Source organism: Physeter macrocephalus, chromosome 10 (genome assembly GCF_002837175.3).
Source record: "Physeter macrocephalus isolate SW-GA chromosome 10, ASM283717v5, whole genome shotgun sequence".
Lineage (NCBI taxonomy): Eukaryota > Metazoa > Chordata > Mammalia > Artiodactyla > Physeteridae > Physeter > Physeter macrocephalus.
The window spans coordinates 51,283,142-51,309,699 of NC_041223.1; the positions used below are offsets into that span (position 1 = coordinate 51,283,142).

Sequence of the window (26,558 nt, forward strand, 5' to 3'; positions counted from 1 at the left end):
CAACTGTAGAACATGGTAAATCACATTTAGGAGCCTCAATTTCCTCTTCACAAAGATGATACAAAGATATCTGCTTCATAGGGTTGTGGTAAGAATGCAGTGAGGTGAGGACCACTTGTTTATATGAACATGAATGATAACCGTTTATAACAATACCCTGCCTGATTCCCCAAAGGGTTTGACAACTCAAAATAAATTAGATAGTCCTCAGCTCAGGTGCAGGGACTCAGTGGTGTGTTTGGGCTAGCTGTGAGAGACAGGTAGCATTCAGTGATGGGTGTGGTGTCATCTGCAGCCCCAGCCAAATGTCATGGTCAGAGGCCAATCAAAATCCCTGTGTGACCTTCAGGATGTCACCCATGTGAACATATGTATAATGGAGAGAAAAAAAATCTCAAACAATTAACTGAAACCAAATATAAAGTCTAGGCCATGGAACACAGAGATTATATAGGAAATTAAGACTGGGTAGAATAAGAACACAGAGATATACAGGCCATAAGGCTCCAAATGCTCACTAAATTTGGGTCATAAATTTGGTTCTAAGTTTGATGAACCAAAACAGAAGGGGAAATGTGACCAGTTATATAAAATCCACATTGCCCATGAAAAGACAAGCCATTCCTCAGGAAAAACAAAATGAGAGATATATCTTACATGGGTCTCAACGTAAGGATTGTTAATGTAGAGAATGAAGATCTTAACCCCATTGATATTGTGTGATGGTGGGTGTCCATGGAAGTTTCCACAGGTAGCTGGGGCATAATCAGAGGGCCTCATGTGAGATAGAACTTCAGTACAGCACACACTTCTCTTATGGTCTGGCCTTATTTGGGGATAGAGTCTGGGATTTCTAGACCAGAAGTTTTTAGCCTGGGATCCATGAATCCTTAAGCATCCATGAACGTTCTGAAACTATATGCAAATTTTATGTGTATGGACATTTTTCTGAAGCAAAAGTCTATGGCTTTCATCATATTCTAAAGAGGTCTGTATACAAAAAAAAAAAAAAAAAAAAAAGCATTAAGGGCCAGTGATCTACTACAGCAGTGGTTCTCAGAATTTGGTCTGAGAGCCAACTGCATTAGCAGCACTCAAGAAGCTTATTGGAAATGCAGATTCTCAGGGAGCACCCCAGAACTACAGAAACTGTTGGGGTAGCATCCAGCTGTCTGTGTTGAGAAGCCCTCCAGTTTACACGGATGCTGCTCAAGTTTGAGGATCACTGCTCCCAGGCATACCTTCAGATTCACCCTAAGATTAATAAATCACTTCCTATAAGTGAAAACAGGAGACAATAGTCTTTGTCAAGGACCCACAACGTGGGTATTCTGAGTTGCCGAATGAGGGCAAATATACATGTGTTTTTTAAATTACCAGAATGGGTTGAGATCTTTTTTTGTGAAAAAATTAGAAACCCTAAATAAAAGTCTTGCCTCAGTAAATACCCATCCCATCTCCATATAGAAGTAGTCTGAAGAAATCAGAAAATGAGCACGAAAAATTCTGAAGTTTCTTGCTTCCTTTGTTTCTTAAAAGTGTGATGCATGAACTGTTGGCATCAGAATCACTGACAATGTTTGTTAAAATGTCTAAGCCTCACTCCAGACTTAATAAGTCACAGGGGAAGCAGAAATCTTTTTTTTACGGTCCTCCGTATACAGTTACACTCTAATGTTTGAGAACCACTACTATAGAATGTCATCCAGAGTTTATCATGAAAAATATTCAGAGCAGAATTTACAGCTCAAAACCTTAGTTTATCATTAAAATGTGTCACAGAGCGTGGGCTACAGATCAGAAGGCCTGGTCCCGAGTTGTAGTTTCCCCTCATGACACTGTGACTTTACCCTGCCAGAGTAGTCCTTCTCTGATCTGCAAAATGGCTTTAATCATAATATTGTATGACTTCTCTTACAGGGTTAGTTTAAGAATTGAGTAAAATATTACACATGTGGAAGCACTTGAAATGAGAAAATTACTCATAGACTTTGGTTTTGTCCTTTTTTACTATCCAGATTCAGTTTTCTCATTTACAAAATGAAAAGGTTAGATTAAACTAGATGACCTTTCAGGTCCCATTCATTGATGCTATTTTATGAAATACTTCATCCATAAAGCTGTAAATGATAGTAAATACTATAAATACAAGATATATTTTTTTGTCAGAAGATTGTGGCTATTCCCCCATTTTCATCCATTCTCAGCTTTTTCAAACTAATCTGACAGAATCCTCCTGTGTACCTTTGCTGACTAAATTGATTTTCTATTCTATTTCTCTGGCTCTTTCTACTGTTATTCTAACCTCTTTTTTTTTTAATCTTAAAGCTTCTGATACTTTCTCACATGTATTACTTTTGGGTAAAGAAAAGTGTTGTCATAGCATAAAAGTTGTATCTTGTGCCTCTCTTGGAATATGATAAAATCTGATTCAAAATGCCACTTACAGTATTGAATTTGCTCAGGGCTTTGAGGAATTTGGGAGTTTATATATTGCATAATATATGAATAGGAAGTAAAGGCATATTCAAAATGTTATGTAATTACTAATGTTGTTCCTTAGTGTCCTGACTATGATTTATGCCAAAGAATTTCGGGGCAAAGGCAGCACAGTAGTACAGGATACATATTCACAAGAGATCAGTGGGATCCTGAAGTCATTGAGAGTCATAGGAAAAAGAAGAAAGAAGCCCAAAAGGAAGGAAAAGGAGAAGAGGAAAGGGAAGAGGAAGAAGAGCAAGAAGAAGAAGAGGTAATATCCCCATACCAGATACTACACTTTTAAACTGCTATAATTAAATTAAATGAGAGTATAAATAATAAAAAAATAGCAGCTACTAGAGAAAATTACACTTTCTTTAAGTTTTCATTTAGTCTGGAGGAAATAGCAAAAATATTTCATGTTTTCAAGAACCATTAGATCATAATATAGAGGTCATCAAGTTTAAGGTCATCCTTCTTGTCAGTATGGAAGTCCCTCCATATCCTGACAGCTAATCTGCTTCATTTCATAGCAACAGAGAGTTACTGGTCACCTACTATGTGTCAAGCACTATGTAAGCTAGGGTGAGGAGTTAGAGCAATATAAGACAAGTGTAATATGGAGAAGAAGGTAGCCCAGTCAGAATCCAATTTATGAAGTTAGCATAACCCCGATTTCAAACTCAGACAAAGAGAGCACATGAAAAGAAAGCTATAGCCCAATTTCACATATAATGTTGATACAACAATCCTAAATTCAGTACTAGTAAGCATAATGCAATAGGGCCTCAAAAGAATCTTCTACCATGACTTAATGAGGAAAATTGATATAAAGAAATCTGTTAATAGGTGATGGGTTGGATTTAGCCCACTGGGGTGGGACAGGTCATAGTTTGCCAGTCCTTGCCCTACTGAAATATACCTGTGATTTCTATTATAAATTTATTTATTTATAATGTTTAATAATTTAAAATAATTTCTATAATTTGTAAATTATTATGAATAAATACTATTTCTATTAGGGCCTAGACTCTGTGAAGTCAGATGTTAATTTGTAGATGGCTACATCTCAAATCATTTGTCTAGTGGAAAAGATAAGCCCCAGAGGCTACAGTTTTATTGCCCTGAAGGATATTAAGCAGGATACCAAACTTTGCAGTCTGATTTCAGTTATTATAGATACTTCAGCTTTGTCATCCTGCTGGTTCCTTCACTAATAGGTTAAATGAATTTTGACATACATTCTTTCACTTAAGAGTAGATCTTAAAGTTCTCATCACAAGAAAATAATTGTAACTATGTATGATGATGGAGGTTAACTAGACTTATTGTAATCATCTCACAATATGTACAAATACAGTTGACCTCGGAACAACTCCAGGGTTGGGGCACTGACCCTCCATGCAGTTAAAAATCCAAGTTAACTTTACAATCAGACCTCCGTATCCGAAGTTCTACATCCTAACAACCACAGATCATGCAGTAGTATGGTATTTACTATTGAAAAATATCCTCCTATAAGTGGACCCATGCAGTTCAAATTCACGTTGCCCAGAGATCAACTGTATTGAATCATTATATTGTACACCTGAAACTAATGTAATGTTATATGTCAATTACATCTCAATTTTTAAAAACTGTTAATATAAAACAGCCCATTTAAAAATATAAAATAATCTTCCCTGTGCAAATAAGGCATTAGATAATAGTCAGCATCTATATACCAGATTTTTTTAAAAAGGTAAACCTCACAGCAAATAGGAACAAAAGTGTGTCATTTTAGCCTGAATAAAGCATACCATTGTAATTAAGATAATAAATATGATAATAAGATAATAAATATGGTATTGAATGCCTACCAGGCCTTGGGCTGAGAACTTTTACACGTACTATTTCCTCTGCCTTGAAATATTCTTTCTCCAGAAATCTTTGTGGCTCTACTCAAATGTCACTTCTTCAGAGAACCCTTTCATGACCACCTTCTCCCATCACTCTCCGTCCCCTCTCCCCTGCATCATCTTTCTTCTTAGCTCTTACCACCACAGCCTAACCTGTGATGTATTTATTTGTCTACTTGTTTATACTGTCTTCCTCAATTGGGACATGTGCTGTCTGAGCCCCAGGGCTCAGTTCTGTTCTGTTCCCCAGTTTTGTTCTCTGTCATCTCTCAAGCTCCTAGAACAGTGTCTGGCACAGAGTAGGCACTTAAGCTTTACTAAATGAGTGAATCAATGAATGAATGAGCTACAAGCTCAGGTATTCATAAAAAATCTAATTTCTTTGTCTCTAAAAATCTGATGTTATTCCTTTACTCTTCCCTACTTATTGGGGAGCAAAAAGAAATTAGTAAGTATCCAAGTCAATTTAAAGCTTTATTCCTTCTGATAAAGGAACTTGAGGGGTGTTCTATCTCTCTAAAATAAAAATCCTGTTTCTAACCTCCCCTTCTCCCTTCTTCTCATCCCAAAAGGGCATCTAGGTATAAGGAGGGAGGGATATGACTTGTAAATAAAGTAACGATTAACATAAAGATATTTAACATCTTTTCCATTTAGGCATTTATTGCTGAAATGCAGGTGGTGGCTGAAATTCTTCAACATCTGGTTCAGAGGCCTGAGGATTATTTGGAAAATATCGAACATATTGTTAAACTTTATAAGGAAATAATTCTTCACCCTTTAGAAGTAAGAACAAGATATATTGCTGAAAATGGAAATGTTGATATTTGTGTTTTATCCCTGAAATAACTTTCACATTTCTTCACTTCATGTATTATCTGCCTGATTCTCCTCCTCTTGAGCTTGGTAAAATGCTATCAGAATAAGGTTGCATTCCAAAAGCTGTTTCACAGAACAATATTATTTTACTCTTACAAAGCAGGAATGTTGCTGAAAATTGCATTTTTCAAAAGTCATTAGGGGAATTTATTTATGGTTGGAGGTTGGAAAGTCCATGTCAAGAGATTGTTTTGTGAAAGCATTTATGGGTTTATCAAAACAAATGTACACTTAAGGTGTACCTTTTATTCTAAAAGGAATTGTTAATTTAGTTAAATTGCAGTCTAAAGAAGAGCTATCCCAGACTGGTTTCTCTGTTTATCCCATTCAAAGATGATTATTTGTAAACATGATAAGGCCATTATATATTATAATAGGAAATTTTTAATTAAAATAATTAGCATTTTAAAAGTATGATTACTGAAATTTTGATTATTGAAAAGCATTTTTTTATGGTTAAAAATCCAGGGCAGACTCTGCCCAATTTATGTTGGAGATTTATTCAACAAACATTTATTATCTGGTATTGGGCCAGATACCATGCTAAGCAATGGAAATACAAAGAAAATAAAAAACAGTCCTCAAATTACCTCTTCCCATCTGATAGAGAAACTAAAAGAATTTGTTTCATGCTGTTTTATAATGTTTATATATTTTTAGAGACAAATGAGTGGATCGTTTTCATCACCATTGCCCACCCCGCCTCCGCCAAAAAATGAGAACCAAACTGGTTTCTTTTTTTATTGAAATATAGTTGATTTACAATATTGTGTTAGTTTCAGGTGTACAGCATAATGATTCAGTACTTTTGTTTTCTTATGTATGACTTTGATTCCTCCCTTCTTCTTCCATCCCTGGCCTTTAAACATAGCTTCTTAAGTGTAATTTACATGTCTATCTATAATATCCTTTCTCCTTCAACAAAAATATTCTACATATTCCTTAAGTGGCTGGCATTGGGTATCAAGTAAAGCATAATTAATATCAGATTCAGAAGATTAGAAAACTATATTCATGGAAAGGGGGTTGGATAGGGACCAGGTCTCACATCCTAGCATCACCAATGCCCAGTGCAGTGCCCAAATTCTGGAGAGTGGTAAATGCTTAACAGATGGTCAGCTGAACAAGTGATGAGATCACAAAGGAAAAAGAATGACAGCTTCCGTTTCATTACATGTGAAGCTCTGGAAATAATGTTTTAAAAAACACGTCACTCAAATTAAAAGACAACAAACTTGAAAAATATCCACATCAACTATGATAAAAGATTTAAAGCTTTGATATATTAAAAGGTCATAGACTCACAGACATAGAGAACAGACAGGGTTAACAAAGGGGAGGGTGGGGGGGAGGGATGGAGTGGGAGTTTGGGGTTAGCAGATGCAAACCAGTGCATATAGAATGGATAAATAACAAGGTCCTACTGTATAGCACAGGGAACTATATCCAATATCCTGTGATAAACCACAATGGAAAAGAACATAAAAAAAGAATGTATATATATGTATAACTGAATCACTTTGCTGTACAGCAGAAATTAACACACATTGTAAATCAACTGTACTTCAATTTTAAAAATGTGGAAAAAAAAGGTCATAGAAATGATTTTTCTAAAACCTGTAAGGTCTTACCCTCCTGATGATAAATGGGCAAGAAATATGAGCAGACAATTCACAAAAATGAAAGACAAAAGAGTAACAAGCCTGTAGAAAAATGTTCAGCTTTACTGATAATAAAGAAATGCTAATCTAAATTAAGAGATATTTCCATGATCAAATTTTAAAAGATGAACAAGGAATAAGAATTACTAATTCTAGCAAGTATATATGGTAAAGCACACTCATACCCTGCTGAAAGGAATAGAAATTAGTATGGTGGTTTTTAGACAGCTTGTCTGAAAAAAGCCCAGAAGTGGAAAAATTCTAAGCCTTGCAGCAAAGCATAGATAAGAATCGAGTGCCCTGGTGCCAGCAGAGTAAGAATTTCAAAGCCAAGAACCTAGACGCTAGGCCTAGGTGATGCTTGCTGAATAGTATATAGCTTGCCTTGTAAGGTAATTCCAAGGTGCTGGTGTGTGTGGAGGGAGGTGGGAGAGCCTTCAAAGGTAGGAGCCTGCAATTCCAGTCTCCTCTGACCTGGCTAAGATGTCAATTCACTTGGAAGGCCAATACCACCAAAATTCAGTGTTCCTTCAAAAGACATGAGGAAAGCAAGTGAGAGCAAAGTAACCTGCATCATCTTCTGGCTTATATCCTACTTCAGGAGTAATCCAAGGCTAAGTCCTCTTCTCGCCTGTCTTCGAATCCCAGCTTGACTCCCGGTCAGACCTGGTATAGGATCTTTAGCCTTAGGATTGTTCCTACCCTTAGACTTAGTAAGTCCATTCTTAAGAATCTAGCTTAAGGAAAGTATTTGAAATGCAGAAAAGCATAATGTACTTCCTTGTTCAGCACATGGTTATTTATGGTTAAATAAATAATGCAGGCATAATGTGCCTTCTGTCTAGAAGAAAAGAAATACTTAGAGCCTAACCTTGCGCAGTATTATGAAAGACAAAATGTACTGGACATTTAAGGAGATGATTTTGTTCAGACTACTGCAACAGGGAGAATGTTCATTAAGGAGGACTTTCTCAAAGAAAAGTAAGGGGGCTGGGGTTTTATGGAGGCAGGTAAACAAGGGAGCCATCCTCAGGTCCTATGGGAATCATGAAAAAAGATGGAGATGGATCTTATCCGAGTCTTTGAGGAAAGGTGGAGGTGGATCTTATCTCCCCACCACCCCTACTTTCTGGGAACACAAGACTCAGATAGAGTTCAACATTGCCAATGTTAAAAAATAAAATCCCTTGGATTTTAGATTTTAATAGTAAAAAAAATAGTGGAAGAAAATTTACAAGAATATTAATATATCCTTGAGATAGAGGAAATCTAATTTAAGCAAGGAAGGAAATCCAGAAACAATGAGAACAGATTTCATCATAAAAATATTTTATATTGCAAAAGATACCATAAACAAAGTCAAAAGATAAATCATAGCAAGGTAAAACATTTACAAACCATATGGCAGATAAGGGCTAAAGATTCTCCATGAATGTCAAGCAGAAGAAAGAGTCCAGCGGAAAATTGCACAGAGGTTATGGTTTGCCAGTTTACAAAGATGGATATCTGGATACTGAACATCACCCACAGCCAGGGGAATAAAAAGTGAAATGAACCAACCCCATTCTTCAGCTAGCAGTTTGGTAGAAATTATTCTATGAATATATACAGAGAGATAGATGCCCCAAAACACTTCTGTTGGGAAAGACTTTAAGACTTCACTGTAGAGAAAAATGGAAAAAACAGAAAGAGAGTAAAATTCATGGTAAGAAGACTAGTTTAGGCTTTTGTAAAAGCTCTCCTGAAAATAACATCTGTTATGTCAAGTATAAAGCAAATAATTTAGCTTTAAATATTTCTTCATGGTATATTAAGATTCTGATCTTTTGCCAACGATCTTGAATGATGAGGCTTCTTTTCGACCATCTGCAGGAAGTAATGGCTGAACACGATTCCCAGTATCTAATTGAGCTAGACGGAAATAAGCCCCCAGAGGAGCTCTTCACAGTAAGTGCAATGCTCAGTTAGAATATGCCACAGTTTGGAAAATCAAAAAAGTATCGACTGGATTATACTTATTTTAATAAATATCAGAAATAGATTTACTATTTTAATACCATTTATTTTTGAAAAATTCATCTTGACACTTCAAATTTTGATGTGGTATTTATTCATCTGTCCATATTTAAATCAAAACTGCATTTGAATTTAAAATCTCTGGGTGACCAAAAGTGCCTCAAAGAAAAGGAAAAGCAGATAACAGCCAACAGACACAGGACACGATGCTTAACATGAGTCATAGGGAAATGCAAACCAAAGCCATAATGAGATACCACTTCAAATCCACTAAGATGGCTAAAATTAAAAACAAAACAGACAATAAATAACAAGTGTTGGTGAGGATGCAGAAAAATTGGAACACCCATACATAGTTGGTAGGATTGTAAATGGTGTGACCACTTTGGAAAACAGTTTGGCAGTTCCTCAAAAGGTTAAACATGGAGTTACCACATGACTCAGCAATTCATGTCCTAGGTATATACCCAAAAGAATTGAAAATAGGTGTTCAAATGAAAATTTGTGCATGAATATTCATAACAGCACTATTCACAATAGCTAAAAGGTAGAAACAACCCAAATGTCCATTAACTGATGAATGGATAAATAAAATGTGGTATACTCATATGATGGAATATTATTCAGCAATAAAAAGGAATGAAGTATTGACACATTACAACATGGATGAATCTTGAACACAGGCTAAGTAGAAGAAAAGTTACATAAGATCACATATCATATGATTCCATTTACATGAAATGTCCAAAATAGGCAAATCTATAAAGACAAAAATTGGATAAGTGGTTCCTTAGTGGCAGGGGATGAGGGGCGTGGGTTTACCACTGTGGGAGATCCCAGGATAAATGTGGAGTGACTACTAATGGGTAAAGGGTATATTTTGGGGGTGATGAAAATGTTCTAGGATTAATTGTGGTGATGGTTGCACAATTCTGAATATTCTAAAAACCATTTAATTGTACACTTTAAATGGATGAATTATATGGTATATGAATTATATCTCAAGCTTTTTTTAAACAGAATATATGCATATTTGAAAATACAATATTATTTTCACTATTAAACAAATGACAATGAGGGGAAATAGTTTCCATACTTATTATAAACAAATGCTGAGTAGGTTTTATAAATATTTTAAAACTTCTGATATTTCAATAGGAAAAAAGCAAATATCTCAATAGAAAAAAACAGGCAAAGGGCATGAGCAGGTAATTTAGCAAGAAATGTCTAATAATATACTTTTTTTAACTTCTATAATCATATTATTAGTCAAAGAAATGCAAACAGCACAAAGAATAAAGCAGCATTTTCTTAGCAGATTTAACAAATTTATCCAATATCCAGGATTGTAGGGAGGGTTTGCGAAATGCTTTTATACCCTTTCGGTAGGAGCATACAGGAAAATAATCTTCCTGGAAAATAATAGGGCATATGTGTATCCAAAAGATTTTTTAAAATGTCTATCATCTGTCCAAAGAGGCCCAATTTCTAATAATTTATTCTAAGGAAATACATGGAGATATACAGAAAGATTTTTGTTCAAGATGTTTATGATAAGAAAAAAAGCAAAAAATGTTTGGGAAAGGGGTTTTTTTAAATGTGTGAATTTGAAAGACTAATGCTTGATTTTTGGCGACAACATAATAGTAATTCTTCTGTTTATGGTAACCATACTAAATACATCATTTAAATATATTTCATGTGATAACTTCCCACCTAGAATGTAAGGAAGAGAAGGTACGTTTTTTTTTCCCCCAAAATGTAAATATCTTCATTCTTTTTTTTTAAACTGAGGTATAATTGACATACATTATATTAGTTTCAGGTATACAACATAATGGTTCGATATTTGTATATACTGTGAAATGATCACCACAATAAGTCTAGCTAACATCTGACACCATACATAAAGAATTTTTTTCTTGTGATGAGAACTTGTAAGATGTATTCTCTTAGCAACTTTCAAATAGGCAATATAGTACTATCAACTATAATCACCAAGCTGTATACTACATCCCCAGGACTTATTTATTTTATAACTGAAAGTTTATACTTTTGAATTCCTTCAACCATTTGTCCACCTCCCATCCTCCACCCCCCACCTCTGGCAGCCACCAATCTGCTTTCTGTATCTATAAGCTTGTGCCTTTTTAAAAAATAACTGCATTCTGATTTAAAAGTTATACACACTCATGGTTTTAAAATAACCAGAAAACACAAAAGTACAAAATACAAAAATACAAAATAATATGCGTCATAAAAATTACAAAATACAAAAATATACAGTACATAAAAAAATAAAAGCAAAAAATATACAGTCCAATACAAAATAATACAAAAATACATTACCTATTTCTTAAACACCTAATAGGTGTGCAGCATTATGATAAGCTCTAGGGATACAGATGGGAAGGGGTCAGAAGAGTTCCTCTCCTCACACAGTATCCAATACGTTGGGGGAAAATAAATATTTAAAGGGCAGTTTGTGTTATCATTTGGGAGGTACAAGGTACTAGAGGAGCTCATGGCAAAAGGACAGGACCTAATCTCGTGAGGAAGGCCATGTGTCTGTAATTATTTCTAAATTGAAACTCTAAGGATGAGTAAGAATTAGACCGTGAGGGCTGGTGAGGGGAGGAAGGTGGGACAGTGTTCCAGGCTGAGGGAAGGGTCTGTGTGAAGCCCCAGAGGCAAAAAAGAGCCTAGTGAGTTCTAGAAACTGAACGCAGGACTGGAAGATGGAGGAGTTTTTAGGGGGGTGGAGTAGGAGGAGTGGAATAGTGCCAAAACTTTAGGAATAAGCATGGGTTGCATCAAGAAAGGCCTCAGAAGCCATGTTGAAGAGTTTAGACCTCATCATGAGAGAGTGGGCTGCCAGTGAAAGGTTTTAAGCCAGAGAGTAAAATGCTTCTACTTCCATTTAAGAAAGATCACTCAGACTGCAATGCAAAGGAAAAACTGAGGAGAAGCAGGTTGGTGGGAGGAAGACTGGTTCTGACTTTTGCAGCACATCAGATGAGAGATGGTGGTCGACCCCAGGGTAGTGACTGTGGGAATGGACAGAAGACAGACCTGGGAGCTACTTAATGTAGGAGGACAGGGAGAGAGAAAAGTCAGAAGCAATGCCCAGATTTTTAGTTTGATATGGTTGGTGGCCACATAAGTAATAATGCTGGTGGTGCAACCAAATTAGGGAGAAGCTCCTCACTTAGAATATGCTCTTGCCAAGATCATCCATGATCTCCTGATCAAAGCCAGTGGTGACTATTTGGTCTTCATCTATTTCACCTAGAAGCAATATTTGACCCAGCTCATCACTTCCTGCTCCTTTCTTCCCTTGTCTTCTGGGACCCCACACTACTATAGCTCATTCTACCTCTACACTCTACATCTCTCACCTCTAGAGTTGGAGGATTCCAGAACTCATTCCTTGAGCACTCTTCTCTGTCTACCCTCATTTCTTAGGAGACTTCATCCAACCCAATGGCTTTAAATACCTTCTAAATGCTGGCAACTCTTAAATTCATGTTACTATACCAGACCTTCCCCCTGAATTTCACACTTGTATAATCAACTGCTACTAAATATGTCCAATATATCCAATTGGATGTATAACTGTCATCTCAGATTAAATGTGCAAGATAAAACTCCTGATCCGCCATCACCACCACCCTGCCCCAAATACACTCCTCCCACAGTTTTCCCCTCTCAGTATATGTCACATCCATCCTTCCAGCTGCTCCTCTCTTTTTCTCATATCCCACATCCAACCCATCAGCATATACAGCAGGCTTCTTCTTCAAAATATATCCAGAATTTGACTACTTTTTACAACCTGGGACACACTTTCCTCAAGGTAAAGGGCAGAAGTTCCAACAGGCCTGGTTGAAACTTGCCAAGCCTATTAAGGCCCTGGCCAGCAATGGCACCCTGGCACTTCTGCCCACATTCTATTGGCCAGAACAAGTTACATGGAGAAGCTCAATACCAATGAGATAAGGATTCTCACATAAACTAGGGAATTAACAAGGGAAGGGCATGAATATTTGGGGACCAAAGGGTAGACTCTCATGAGTTGAATTGTGTCCCCAAAAATATATGTTGAGGAGCTAACCTTCAATACCTATAGGTGTGACCTTATTTGGACATAGGATCTTTTCAGATGTAATCAAGTTAAGGTGAGGCCATAGTGAATTAGGATTGGTCCTAATCCAATATGGCTGGCATCCTTATAAGATAAGAGACGCATGAACACAGGGAGAAAATGGCTATGTCACAACAGAGGCAGAGATTGGAGTGATGCATCTACAAGCCAAGCAACACCAAACATTGCTGGCAAACTACCAGAAGCTAGGAAGAACAAGGAAGTATTCTACTCATGAGCTCGTGACTTTTTCAGGATATTTTAGATGTTCAAATGCCAATGTATTAAAAGACTTGTTCTTTAAATTTAGACAGTTATGGATCGACTTAAATATCTGAACCTAAAAAGAGCAGCTGTTTTAACCAAACTTCAGAGTGCAGAGGAAGAAATTAATGACACAATGGAAAATGTAAGTTATTTTTAACTGTTTGAAAGTCTACCCTTTCACTATATGTTGTGACCTTAATTTGTATCCTTTCAAGGTTTAAAAGGCTCTCAGGATACCTTTTATAAAAATGGATTTGATTTTTGGGAAGCTGTAATATTGGCACAATATTCTTGTAGACACTAAACACAAAAAAAGTTTTGAAACAAAGAAAGACAATAAAATCAGAACAATCAACCACAGGAATAATAAGAAATAAAGAAACCCAAGTTCAGTTTCAAAATTTTGCAGCACCAAAGAAAGCAAAGACATAAAAGCCCTCAACTCTATACTCATTCGTTCCCCCAACCATTCAACCAATTTTTAAAATAACTACTGTGTTCCTGGCCCTGATGTACTGTGGATGTGATGGTGATCAAATTATAATTGCCAAGTGCTTAAAAGGGCTACCAGGACTTTTAAGTGGAGGATTTGATATATTCTGGGAAGTTTAGATTCACCTATAAAAATAGAAATAAAAAAACTAATAGCAGAATCATAAATAGATATTATAATTCAAATAAATTATGGAAATAAATTTAAGGAAAGAGGTCATTTTGTTATCCTGTACTGTGTAATCCCTAGATCTTAATGGCTGAATATAGCTGGAATTAATTATAACACGAACTGGTGCTGAAGAGGAGGAAAGGTGGGCCTGATACACACAGAAGCTCTGTACTGAGTCACTTCTTCTAGGTCATAACTGAAGGGAAATTTTAAAGTATTCAGAAAACCTGGGGGCTTTTCCGACCCGCAGTTGCCGGGGTCTTGGCTTCCAGAGGAGGAAGACGGCATCGCGGAGGGTCCGAGGTGCGCTGCCACAGCTCCGGGCCGGGCCTGGCGGGTCGCCGGCCACGGCGGCAAGTTCTCGCGGGATAAGAACGAGCTCGCGCAGCCCTCGGAGCGCGATCCCGGGTCGGGGGTAGTTCTTGCCAGGAAAAGCAGAATCAGCTGTGGGAGAAGGCCCAGCGGCTTAACCTTTCTCCTGTGAAATTGTCCGAGCTCCATGCTGATCAAGATACAAGCTTGAGCTTCAAGATACATACGCGAAAGGGACGAATTCAAGAGGAAGAGATTGAAGGCTGAAGGCTTAGATGAAGATGGAGAGAAAGAAGCAACACTTATCAGCAGTGTCAACGTCATCCTGGCCAAGTGCGGTCGGGATGGGAGAAACGACGCCCAGGCCGGCCGTGAGCAGCAACGTCCTCAGCCCCGGCACCGAGGACCACAGCCTGGAGGACGCCCGGCTGGAGAAGCTGTGGCACAAGGCGAAGACCTCCGGGAAGGTTTTCAATGAAGAACTGAACCAGTCGTGGTGGGAGTTTCAGCATCACAGGGAGAAGGTCCAGGGGAATAAGGTCCTTCTGGAGACCCTGAGCAGGACAGAAGAAATTAAGGAAAACGTCGTCAGTCCCGCCGACGTGACCCACGGCCAGGAGGACGTGCTGCAGAGCAGACACGCCGAGCTGAAGGACAGGCTGCGGGACATCAGCCAGGACATCGACCACCTGCAGAAAGTCGGCCATCGGGGCTGCGGCGCCGAGGCAGAGTTCGACGAGCCCCAGGTGATGGATCTGTGGGACCCGGCCAGGTCAGCCAACTTCACAGAGAAGGAACTGGAATCCTTTTGGGAAGAGCTTAAGCACTTTGACGCCAAAATCGAAAAGCATAACCACTATCAGAAGCAGCTGGAAATTTCTCATCACGAACAAACACGTGGTTGGCGACCAGGAGCGCAGCAGGCACGGAACAGAGAGATACGCCTTGTTGGAGGGGAAGACCAAGGAGCTAGGCTACAAGGTAAAGAAGTATTGACAGGATCTGTCCAGCCGGGTCTCCAGAGCTCACCACAACGAGCTCTGAGGGCCTAGGGAGCTACACACAAAAGTGTGTAGCTGTGGCTGCTACATACTTCTGCTTTCTAGTTGACAAAAGTATATAGCTGCGGCTGCTTAGCTGTCAGCTCCTCTGGTCTCTTCTCCCAGTCTCTGTGTCCTCGTGAGTTCATTTCTTTTTTCATTCCTTTGCTGTCATTTTTGCAAGGTTTTAGGAAAAAAGCAAACACAAATGCATGTGTTCAGTCTGCCTTTAACCAGAGACAGTCATGATCATTTTTATGGCTGTGATATCAAACTCATTTGAAAGCTCATCTTTTCATCGCTCCTCAGCCCCCACTATATGTGTAGCCTCGGGGGCTCAAAGTTGAGAGAGGAGCATGGTCTGCTATTCAAACACTTTCTCCAAGTTTGGACAGGAAATAGGGATGATAAGGAAAAAGTGCCTGCTTCCTGACTTAACTGGGTACATTTCAGTCCCTAGCTCATTGTCTGTGGACTCATGGAGAAGGGTGGTAGCCAAATGTGCCCCACCAACAAGGTTCAGTGTCATTCAGCTCCCCTAAGCATTGACAGTTTCCTTCCCATCTAGCTTCTTCCAGTCTTAAGGTGGGGACATCCATGCAACATTCCCGCAACCAGCATGCCTCTTTGCTCTCAGATGCTGCAGCAGTGCAGGCAAGACCAGAGCTTCCATTCTTATCTGTCCTCCACAGTCAGCTCTGGAACCAGCAATACATGTGAGATCCACGTCTGAAGGTGGGAGGGAGCCAGCCTGGACCTGTCCCCCAGCAGTTGTCTACCATGTCGTTTCCCTCCAGTTCTCTTGTCCCCACCAAGGTAGCACTAGGACAGTGACCCTCTCAGCAGTCTGCAGTCCATAGAGAAGTGGTTCTTAGCTACTCTGCAGGTGACGAACGGAGGATTGCTGAGGGAGACTTTACATTTAAGAAGAATGAAACAGCTAAGTCAATGCAAATCTGCATGTAACATCTTCCTATTTTAAAACTTATGTAAATTAACTAAGATTCTGGTATGTTTTCAAACCTTTTCAATATAATTTTTCAGAATCTGTGTAGAAAATGCTCTATCCACCTTATGCTCTTTCTACCCTATAAGAGAAAATGCTCAGTAAAATTTAAACAAGGTCTTAAAACAGAAATGAAAACTATTTGTCTTATTAAATTTTGGACAAGTACAGAATGGTTGCAATTGAGAAAAAAAACAAAATTTCCTTTCTGAATTATTTCTTAAATAGTAGAACATGATCAAATAAGAAATGAAATCATAATGTGAATTTCAGCCAAACTTATGCCCACATTTTTAATGTTGTTTGCTATTAACAGGATGAGCTGTTCCGTACTCTTGCAGCTTGTAAACTTATTGCACCAAGATATAGATGGCAGAGAAGCAGATGGGGACATACATGTCCGGTGACTTTAAAAGAAGGTAACATTTTTCAAGGATTGCCAGATTTTTCTGTGAGGTAAGTAAGATTTTCAGAATTTAATTTAAAAACTTGCCCATACCTCTTTTCAGTTGTTTATGATAATGGCATTTTTTAAGTTTTCTAGGTAAAATATACTGTCTTTCATCAGAAGAAGCATTAAAAACATTTTTATTGAACCCACGTCCCTATCTTCTTCCACCTATGCCAGCACCACCATTTAAAGTGTTCATATTTGGACCTCAGTCTTCAGGGAAAACAACGCTTAGCAATTTGCTTGCAAAACATTACAAAGGAAAGGTAACTACTTAGCTAGCTACCTAGCTAACTTTCTACCTATCTATACTTGATTATACTTTGTGGGATTTTAGGACTTTTAGGATTTGTACTCAGTTTTCTTTTTTTTTTTAAACCCCCCAAACTCCAGCTTTAATAAATCATTCTTCTGATGCAGCCTGATAGGTGTTTCTTTCTTCTTTTTTTTTTTAAGTTAAAAATTTTTTTTTAGCCACACAGCATAGCTTGTGGGATCTTAGTTCCCTGATCAGGGATCGAACCTGGGCCCTCAGCAGTGAAAGCACGGGAGTCCTAACTGCTGGACTGCCAGGGAATTCCCTGTGCTCAGCTTTCTTAATTTTATACTGTCAACTGGGCAACTGTTCCACTGGGCTTGGAGTGGGGAAGGCGTCTTCCTTGATGCTTTAGTGCAGCTTCCAGACCATAGCCACTCCCGAAAGTCCCCAGATTTGACTGCTGTGTCATGCAGACTGTGCTACCCATTACCTTTCTTGGTTTCACTCATCTCCTGTTCCCTGGGTTACACCCCTCCTGGCCCACTGACCCTTCCTCCACACACTCATTCCTGTCGTCATTCTTAGTGATTTCACTATCTACAAAGATGACCCTCCCAACACCTAGAGCTGACAGTTCCTTGACCCCTCCCCTCAGTGATCTTATTCTCCACCCTCGGTAAGTGAAGAGAAATTACTTTTAGCTCAGACCAGAGTGATAGCAGTAGAGGTGGTAAGAAGTGGGCAGATTTGGGATATCATTTGAAGATAGAGCCAAAGGATTTGATGAGGGATTGGAATGTAGAGGAATTATATGAAGGCCAGTGTGGCTGGAGCATGTAGTGTGAAAGGAGGAACGGCACAAGGTGGAGATGGCTGAAGATGTAGTCAGACAGTGCAGGCCCTGGGAAGGAGTTTGAATTTATTCCAAATGCTATTGAATTCATTTAAACACAGGGGTAACATTTCCTACTTGCTTTTAACATTTTTATTGTAAAATATGACAAACATACAGAAAAGTGAAGCTCATTGAAATATCACAAAACAAACCCCCATGTAACCACCACCTAGGTCAGACACGGAACCCTAGCACCCCAGAAGCCGCCTCATGCCTCTTTCTAATATCAGTTCTCTTACTCCTTCCACAGAGGTAACCACTGCCCTGAACTTTATGATACTCACTTCTGTACTTTTCTTTTATGGTTTTACCATGTAAGCACACATTCAAATACCATAGATTAGCTTTGCATATTTTTTTAACTTTATGGACTTAGAACAATTTATGTTTTTTGTGTCTGGCTTCTTTCACTTAACATTATAATTGTGATATTTGTGCATGTTATTAAGTATAGCTATAGCTTATTTTTATTGTTTTATTGTATTCTATTGATTGAATTATATTATGATTTATTATCCATTTGAGTGTCAATAAAACTTAGGTTGATTCCAGTTCGGGGAATTGTGAATAACATTGCTATAAACAGTCTTATACAGGTTTCTTGGTGTATACATGCATATCTTTATATAGTTTGAAGGTATATCTAGGAGTAAAATTTCTGGGACATAAGGTATACATACATAGTCAACTTGTGTAGAAAATGCCAAACTGTTTTCAAGACTAGTTCTACTAATTTACTATCCTACCGGCAGTGTATGAGAGTTCCACATTCCTGCCAACTTTTGTTATGGTCAGTCTTTCTAATTTTAGCCATCCTAGTGGGTATATCTCACTGAGGTTTTAATTTGCATTTCCCTGATGACTAATGAGGTTCAACATTTTTTCATATGTTATTCAGATATTCACTTTTTGAAGTGTTTGTTCACTTTGTTCAAGCCTCTTGCCCATTTTTAACTTTTCTGCATATTATTGGTAGGAGTTCCTTATGTTGTCTATGTACAGATTTTTTTAAAATTATAAACATTATGAATATTTTCTACCACTCTGTGGTTTGCCATTTCCCTTTTTAAATGAAAAATGCACCATACTATATTCATTTACAGTAAGTCATTAAGTCCTGCCTACAGAAGAGGGGAATTAGTCTTCACCTTCTGAAGAAAGGAATATTAAAGCATTTGTGGACATGTTTTAAAACCATCACAGTATGTGTCAGACAAAAGAATTATAATTTTAAAATGTAAAGAGTTTTTACAAATCAATATGTAAAAGCCCCAATAGAAAATGATAGCAAACAGGCAGTTCACAAAATAGTTGATCCAAATAGCCATTACATATGAGAAGAGGGATATCACCTTGGTAACCAGGGAGAGGCCAAAAAAAACAGATATATGTCATGTCAATCTCACTGTTGAAAAATCATATTAACAACCAGTATTGATGTGTGGCTAGGATTGGGAAAGTACATTCTCATACATTGCTGGTTAGGGTATAATCATTGGGGATAGCAATTGGAAATACATATAAAAGCCTAAAATCTATACATATCCTTTGAACTATAGGTTTTTCCTGAAGAAACTATCAAAGACATATATGTAACGGTGTTCTTCATAACCTAGTTTATAATAACAAAATCATGTATATCTAAATATAATTGGTATTTTAGTTAAATATTAAGTTGTAATATATTCATCTAATGCAATACTGTTCATCCATTAAAAATGATGGTGTGGATGTATTTTTGTTGGCATGGAATAAAGTAATATAAGCATATTGAAGGAAAAGCAAAATTGAATCTAGAAGTATGGAAATATTATTTAAACTTAAAAGGCATATATAAATCTAACATCCCAACATTCAGTATTAAGTATATTATCTACCTAACAAAGGACTTACATTCAAAATATATGTAGAATTCTAACCTAATTTTTTAACTAGGCAAAAGTTGAACATATGCTTAAAAACATATGGGTAAGTGAATGACCAATAAGCTCATAAAAAGAAGCTCAAAATTGTCAGTGATTAGGGAAATGTAAATTTAAACTGCAATGAGATTTCACACCAACTAGGGTGGCTAAAATGTGAAAGATTCACAAAACCAAGTGTTGGTGATGAGGTGGAGTAACTGCAATTTTCATACTTTGCTGCTATGACTATAAAATAGCTTTAACCACTCTGGAAACAGTTTAGTGGTTTATTATAAAGTCAAACATACAATTAATCATATGACCCAGTAATTCTACTCCTCAGCATTTATCCAAGAGATGTGAAAACGTAATGTCCACAAAAAGACTTTCTCACAAATGTTCATTGGTACTTTATTTATAATAGCCAAAACTGGAAACAACCCAAATGTCCATGATGAATGGATTAAAAACTATGGTATATTCATACAATGATATTACTCAAAAATAAAAAGGAATAGATTACTGAGATATACAGTTACACTGATGAATCTCAAAAACATTAGGCTAAGGTAGAAAAGCTTGGAAAAGATTATATACTGTATGGTTCTATTTATATGAAATTCTAGAAAAGGCAAAACTAATTTATAGTGACAGAAAACAAGGTGGTTGCCAGGGGCCAGGAACTGACTATAAAGGGGGATGAGAGGGAACTTTTTGGGGTGATATATATGTTCTATATTTTGATTGTGGTCGTTGTCATGTATATATTTGTAAAAACTCATCAAACTCTATACTTAAAATGGGTGCCTTTTATTGTATGTAGATTATCCATAAAATGTTGATTTTACAAATATATATGTAATTTGAATGTATATTACATGATCACACATATTTATATAAATCATACATTTATAAATTATATAAATCATACATATATAAATATACATATTTTTATATATATTGAATTTCTGTGAAAGCAAGTACTCAAAAATCACTGAATTCTGAGAATAACATACCTCCAGCAGCATTAAGATTTTTGAGATGGATAGGTATAGCTATAGAAATAAATGTAGATGAACAGTGTGCTTAATATTCAGAGTAACTTGTGCTTATGTTGGTTTTCTCAAATATTCTTTGCAGGTAGTTGACTACGATAAACTTGTTCAACCACGTTTTGATAAAGCCCTTGAAACGCTAACCGGAAATACTATAGCTGAGGCCACTGAAGCAGCCATTAAAGCTGTAAAAGAGCGGCTTCTCTCAGAACTACAAGCTAAAAAACAAGGTGAACTATCTTTTTAAAATGTGTGTTTTAAGCTTAGGTCAACAGTTAAGCTTGACTACCTGAAGGCAAGAGCTTGGTTTGCTTGTCTTGATATCCCTGACACCTTGCACATTGCATTGCAGCCTCTTAATAAGTGGTTGAAGAAATGAATATGCATAAACCTGTATCTTACACAGAGAAAAAGATTTCAATTCTGGACGACTAAGGAAAAGAATCAGAGTTTCCAAATTTAGATTTCTTTAATAGATCTGCTTGCTGGGCAGAGACTGAGCAGAATTTGCACCTTTATTTACACTAGTTGTGATGACAACACTTCACCTGACTCGTGGAGTTTGTGTTGTTGTTGCTGTTGCTGTTGTTTTAGGCTTGTGTGTCAGCCTTGATTGTAATTAAATATTTCTATTTGGGGAATGTTAATTTCAAATCCAAAAGTTATAAAGCAGTGAAACCAGAAGAAGACTTGGTGATCCATTAACACAATTACATAACTTTACAGATAAGGAAACAGAGGCACAGGAGGTTAAATGGCTTCCTGATATATTCACCCAGCTGGTGGCATAGCTGAGACTCGAACCCTCGTTTCCAAAGTCCCAGAGCTCTTTCTCTTGACCATTCTGCCTCTTCCTGACTCTTACTCCTTATCATATTATTTTAAAATAGACACAGAGTTTTGGTCTGGGGGAGGGGGGTGAGTTTCTAGTTTTCTCCTGGAAAAATGATAGTTTTCATTTCTTGGCTACTTTTGAAAATTTATTGATTGGTTTTGGTAGAATTTATATCTAGAGATGGCACCCATGTAACTAGTCACATTAGAATACATGAAAGTAGTTTAATCTAAACATCTCTTCTTAATGGAATACTCTCAGTGCAGCACTTCCTGTACACTTTGTGGGATCTTCCTCACATTCAAAGATCTGGATCCAAAATTTGAGATTAGCTCCAGCAATTTTAGACTAGATTTAACCACCACTGTTTGGATTTCCCAGAAGCTGTGGCAGTATACTGTCATACTGTAACCATCCTACTATATAATCATCCTACTATAACCATCACTGCCTCAATTTCAAATATTCTTTTCCTAATAAAATTTTCCTCATTATGAAAGGAATAATAGCTAAATTAATTGAGCATTTACTATATGTTGAGGCTATGCTAAATGCATTACATGTATTATCCTATTTGATCCTCATAATAGACCTGTGAAGTAGGTTGTTGCTGTTGTTTGAAGTGTTAGCAGAAGGATTTCTTAAATATTTATGTCTAGACTAGGGTGGCAAACCCAGTTGCCAAGAGGGGCCAGGCAGGTAACATAAGTCAAGTAGCATGTGGACAAGCTTTGTTTGTACCTTAAAAATGAAGTTAGAAAATTATAACCTCACATAACCATATGGATAAGGTAGGTATTTGTATCTCTGTTTTTAGTGGATGAAGAAATTAAGGCTCAGAGGAGTTATATAATTTGACCACAGGCAGCAAGTGATGAGGATTCAAATCAGTGTCTGTATTCTTATCTCCTCTGTCTCTCAAGTGATCACAGAAAACTGGAAAGAGCACATGGAAGAAAAAGTCACTCATACTTACTCCCCAGAGATATTCACTGATAAGAATGTGATGCATTCTTCACCCCTCTCTTCTCTTTTTTCTATGCATATTTGTAATGATTAATTATGGTCCTATGGCATATGCAAAATTGCATTATCTCATTTTAAAATAATGCTTCTTTCTAATTAATATGTAATTATTGTCATAAATTTTGTGCTAGAGATCTAAATTCATTTTTTCTAAATGGTGAGGCAATTTTACAAATAACACTTATTAAATTATCCATAATTTTACTGGATGTTTGAAAGGGCAACTTTATCTTAAGTTTGTGTGTGTGTAAACTTCTGAACTTTCTGTGATTTGATCTTTATATTACAACCTTTAATGCAAAATATTATTAAAATCTTATGATGCATTTTAAATCCAGTAATGCAAGTTCCTCCTCAAAACATTCTGTTTTAAAATTATTCCTGGGTATTCTTTCATTTATCCATAAAATGAATACTTACTGGGTGCCAGGAGCTGTACTAGGCTTTGGGATGCTCGTAGAATTTTGTCAAGTTTTACAGCAAATCCTAGTGGGAGGATTGTGTTAACATTATACAATAAATTGATGAGAAGTCACATCTTTACTATTAGATCTTCTCCTGCAGACAGATTAAATCTCCATTTTTTGGCCTAATATTTGTATCCTTCCTTAACATTTTATAACTTTCCTCATGTATTGTCAATACTTTTCTTAATAAGTTTATTTCTAGAAATTTTGTCATTTTGTTACTGTTAAATGGGATTATTTTTCTATTACATTTTCCAAGTAGTTATTGCCTGTATGTTGGAAAGCTGTTTGATTTTTATGTTTATTTGTAACAAGCCACCTTACTAAACTTACTTCCTAGTTTGGTAGATTTTTAGTTGAGTCTCTTGAGTTTTGCAGATAGCCAATCTTATTATTTGAAAAGAAGCATAGTTTCAATTCCTTTTCCCCCAATATTTATGCTTATTTCCTTTCTTGAATAATTATGTAGGCTAGCAGTTCTAGAATGATGTTAAATGGTGGCAGTGATAGTGGGCCTCAGTAAAGGGATCTCGTCAATGTTTCTTCATAATGTTATTAAATATTTTTATCCAGAATGGATGTTGAACATTATCAAATGCCTTCTCAGAATCTATCAAGATGATCATAAAATTTTTAATCCTTTGACCTACTGATTTGATCAATTATACTAATATATTTTCCAACACTAAGCCATTCTTGTATTTCTGATTTTCTGAATTTCTTTTGGCTGTTAATCTAGAATTTTTTTTATACTCATAAGTGTTATTCATTTATAGTGTGTGTGTGTGTGTGTGTGTACGTGCTGTATTTGTCAGAATTTGCTATCAGAGTTTCACTAACTTTTTATATAAACTGGGAAGCTTGCCATCACTTTCTATGCTTGAAACTATTTAAATATCAAGGAAATTACTTCTTACATGGCAGTATAGAGCTTTTGCTAGGCAAAAACACATTTTTTGCCTAATAAATCTGCCTCTCTACTTTCTTATTAGCCTATAAACAAGTAAGAGAGGCCAACCAGGTGCCTGAGAGATTATAAAAAACAACATCAAAAAGACCAGCGTTGAAATAACATACCATCCAAACGATCATCTAGATGATAAAGAATGAATTTATGATACGATTTCAATTTTCTTAAATTTACCAAGGCTTGATTTGTGACCCAAGATATGATCTATCCTGTAGAATGTTCCATGAGCACTTGAGAAGAAAGTGTATTATGTTGTTTTTGGATGGAATGTCCTATAAATATCAATTAAGTCCATCTGGTCTAATGTGTCATTTAAAGCTTGTGTGTCCTTATTTATTTTCATTTTGGAAGATCAGTTCATTGGTGAAATTGGGGTGTGAAAGTCCCCTACTATTATTGTGTTACTGTTGATTTCCCCTTTTATGGCTGTTAGCACTAGATATCAATTACAGGAAAAAAACTGTAAAAAATACAAACACATGGAGGTTAAACAGTATGCTACTAAATAACCAAGAGATCACTAAAGAAATCAAAGAGGAAATCAGAAAATACCTAGAAACAAATGACAATGAAACACGACAACCCAAAACCTATGGGATGCAGCAAAAGCAGTTCTAAGAGGGATGTTTTAGCAATACTATCGTATCGCAAGAAACAAGAAGAATCTCAAATAAACAACCTAACCTTACACCTAAAGCAATTAGAGAAAGAAGAACCAAAAAAAACCCCAAAGTTAGCAGAAGGAAAGAAATCATAAAGATCAGATCAGAAATAAATGAAAAGAAATGAAGGAAACAATAGCAAAGAAAGATCAATAAAACTATGGTTCTTTGAGAAGATAAACAAAATTGATAAACCATTAGCCAGACTCATCAAGAAAAAATGGGAGAACACTCAAATCAACAGAATTAGAAATGAAAAAGGAGTAGAAACAACTGACAGTGCAGAAATACAAAGGATCATGAGAGATTACTACTATATGGCAATAAAATGGACAACCTGGAAGAAATGGACACATTCTTAGAAAAGCACAACCTTCTGAGACGGAACCAGGAAGAAATAGAAAATATGGACAGACCAATCACAAGGACTGAAATTGAGAGTGTGATTAAAAATCTTCCAACAAACAAAAGCCCAGGACCAGATGGCTTCACAGGCGAATTCCATCAAACATTTAGAGAAGAGCTAACACCTATCCTTCTCAAACTCTTCCAAAATATAACAGACGGAGGAACACTCCCAAACTCATTCTACAAGACCACCATCACCCTGATACTGAAACCAGACAAAGATGTCACAAAAAAAGAAACTAGGGTTTCCCTGGTGGCGCAGTGGTTGAGAGTCCGCCTGCTGACGCAGGGGACACGGGTTCATGCCCCGGTCCGGGAAGATCCCACGTGCCGCGGAGTGGCTAGGCCCATGAGCCATGGCCGCTGAACCTGCGTGTCCAGAGCCTGTGCTCTGCAACGGGAGAGGCCACAACAGTGAGAGGCCCATGTACCACAAAAAAGAAAGAGAGAAAGAAAGAAACTACAGGCCAATATCACTGATGAACATAGATGCAAAAATCCTCAACAAAATACTAGCAAACAGAATCCAACAGTACATTAAAAGGATCATACACCACGATCAAGTGGGGTTTATCCCAGGAATGCAAGGATTGTTCAATATATGCAAATCAATCAATGTGATACACCATATTAACAAATTGAAGGAGAAAAACCATATGATCATCTCAACAGCTGCAGAAAAAGCTTTCAACAAAATTCAACCCCCATTTATTTTAAAAACCCTCCAGAAAGTAGGCATAGAGAGAACCTACCTCAACATAATAAAGGCCATATATGACAAACCCACAGCCAATATTGTTCTCAGTGGTGAAAAACTGAAAGCATTTCCTCTAAGATCAGGAGCAAGACAAGGGTGCCCACTCTCACTACTTTTACTCAACATAGTTCTGGAACTTTTAGCCACAGCAATCAGAGAATAAAAAAAATAAAAGGAATCCAAATCGGGAAATAAGTAAACCTGTTACTGTTTGCAGATGACATGATACTATGCATAGAGAATGCTAAAGATGCTACCAGAAAATGACTAGAGCTAATCAATGAATCTGGTAAAGTAGCAGGATACAAAATTAATGCACAGGAATCTCTTGCATTCCTATACACTAATGACGAAAATTCTGAAAGAGAAATTAAGGAAACACTCCCATTTACCATTGCAACAAAAGGAATAAAATACCTAGAAATAAACCTACCCAAAGAGACAAAAGACCTGTATGCAGAAAACTATAAGACACTGATGAAAGAAATTAAAGATGATACA

General features: G+C 36.9%; 1 protein-coding gene across 1 annotated transcript in view; it reads left to right on the forward strand.

Moving 5' to 3' along the window:
• AK9 (adenylate kinase 9) overlaps positions 1-26,558 on the forward strand; it is a 116,360-nt gene that overhangs the window by 15,760 nt on the left and 74,042 nt on the right. The window contains exons 7-13 of the mRNA XM_055087391.1: positions 2,564-2,752; positions 5,037-5,165; positions 8,792-8,870; positions 13,394-13,488; positions 16,685-16,824; positions 16,905-17,085; positions 21,018-21,162. Coding sequence (XP_054943366.1) covers positions 2,564-2,752; positions 5,037-5,165; positions 8,792-8,870; positions 13,394-13,488; positions 16,685-16,824; positions 16,905-17,085; positions 21,018-21,162 — 958 coding nt within the window. The remainder of the gene's footprint in view (positions 1-2,563; positions 2,753-5,036; positions 5,166-8,791; positions 8,871-13,393; positions 13,489-16,684; positions 16,825-16,904; positions 17,086-21,017; positions 21,163-26,558) is intronic.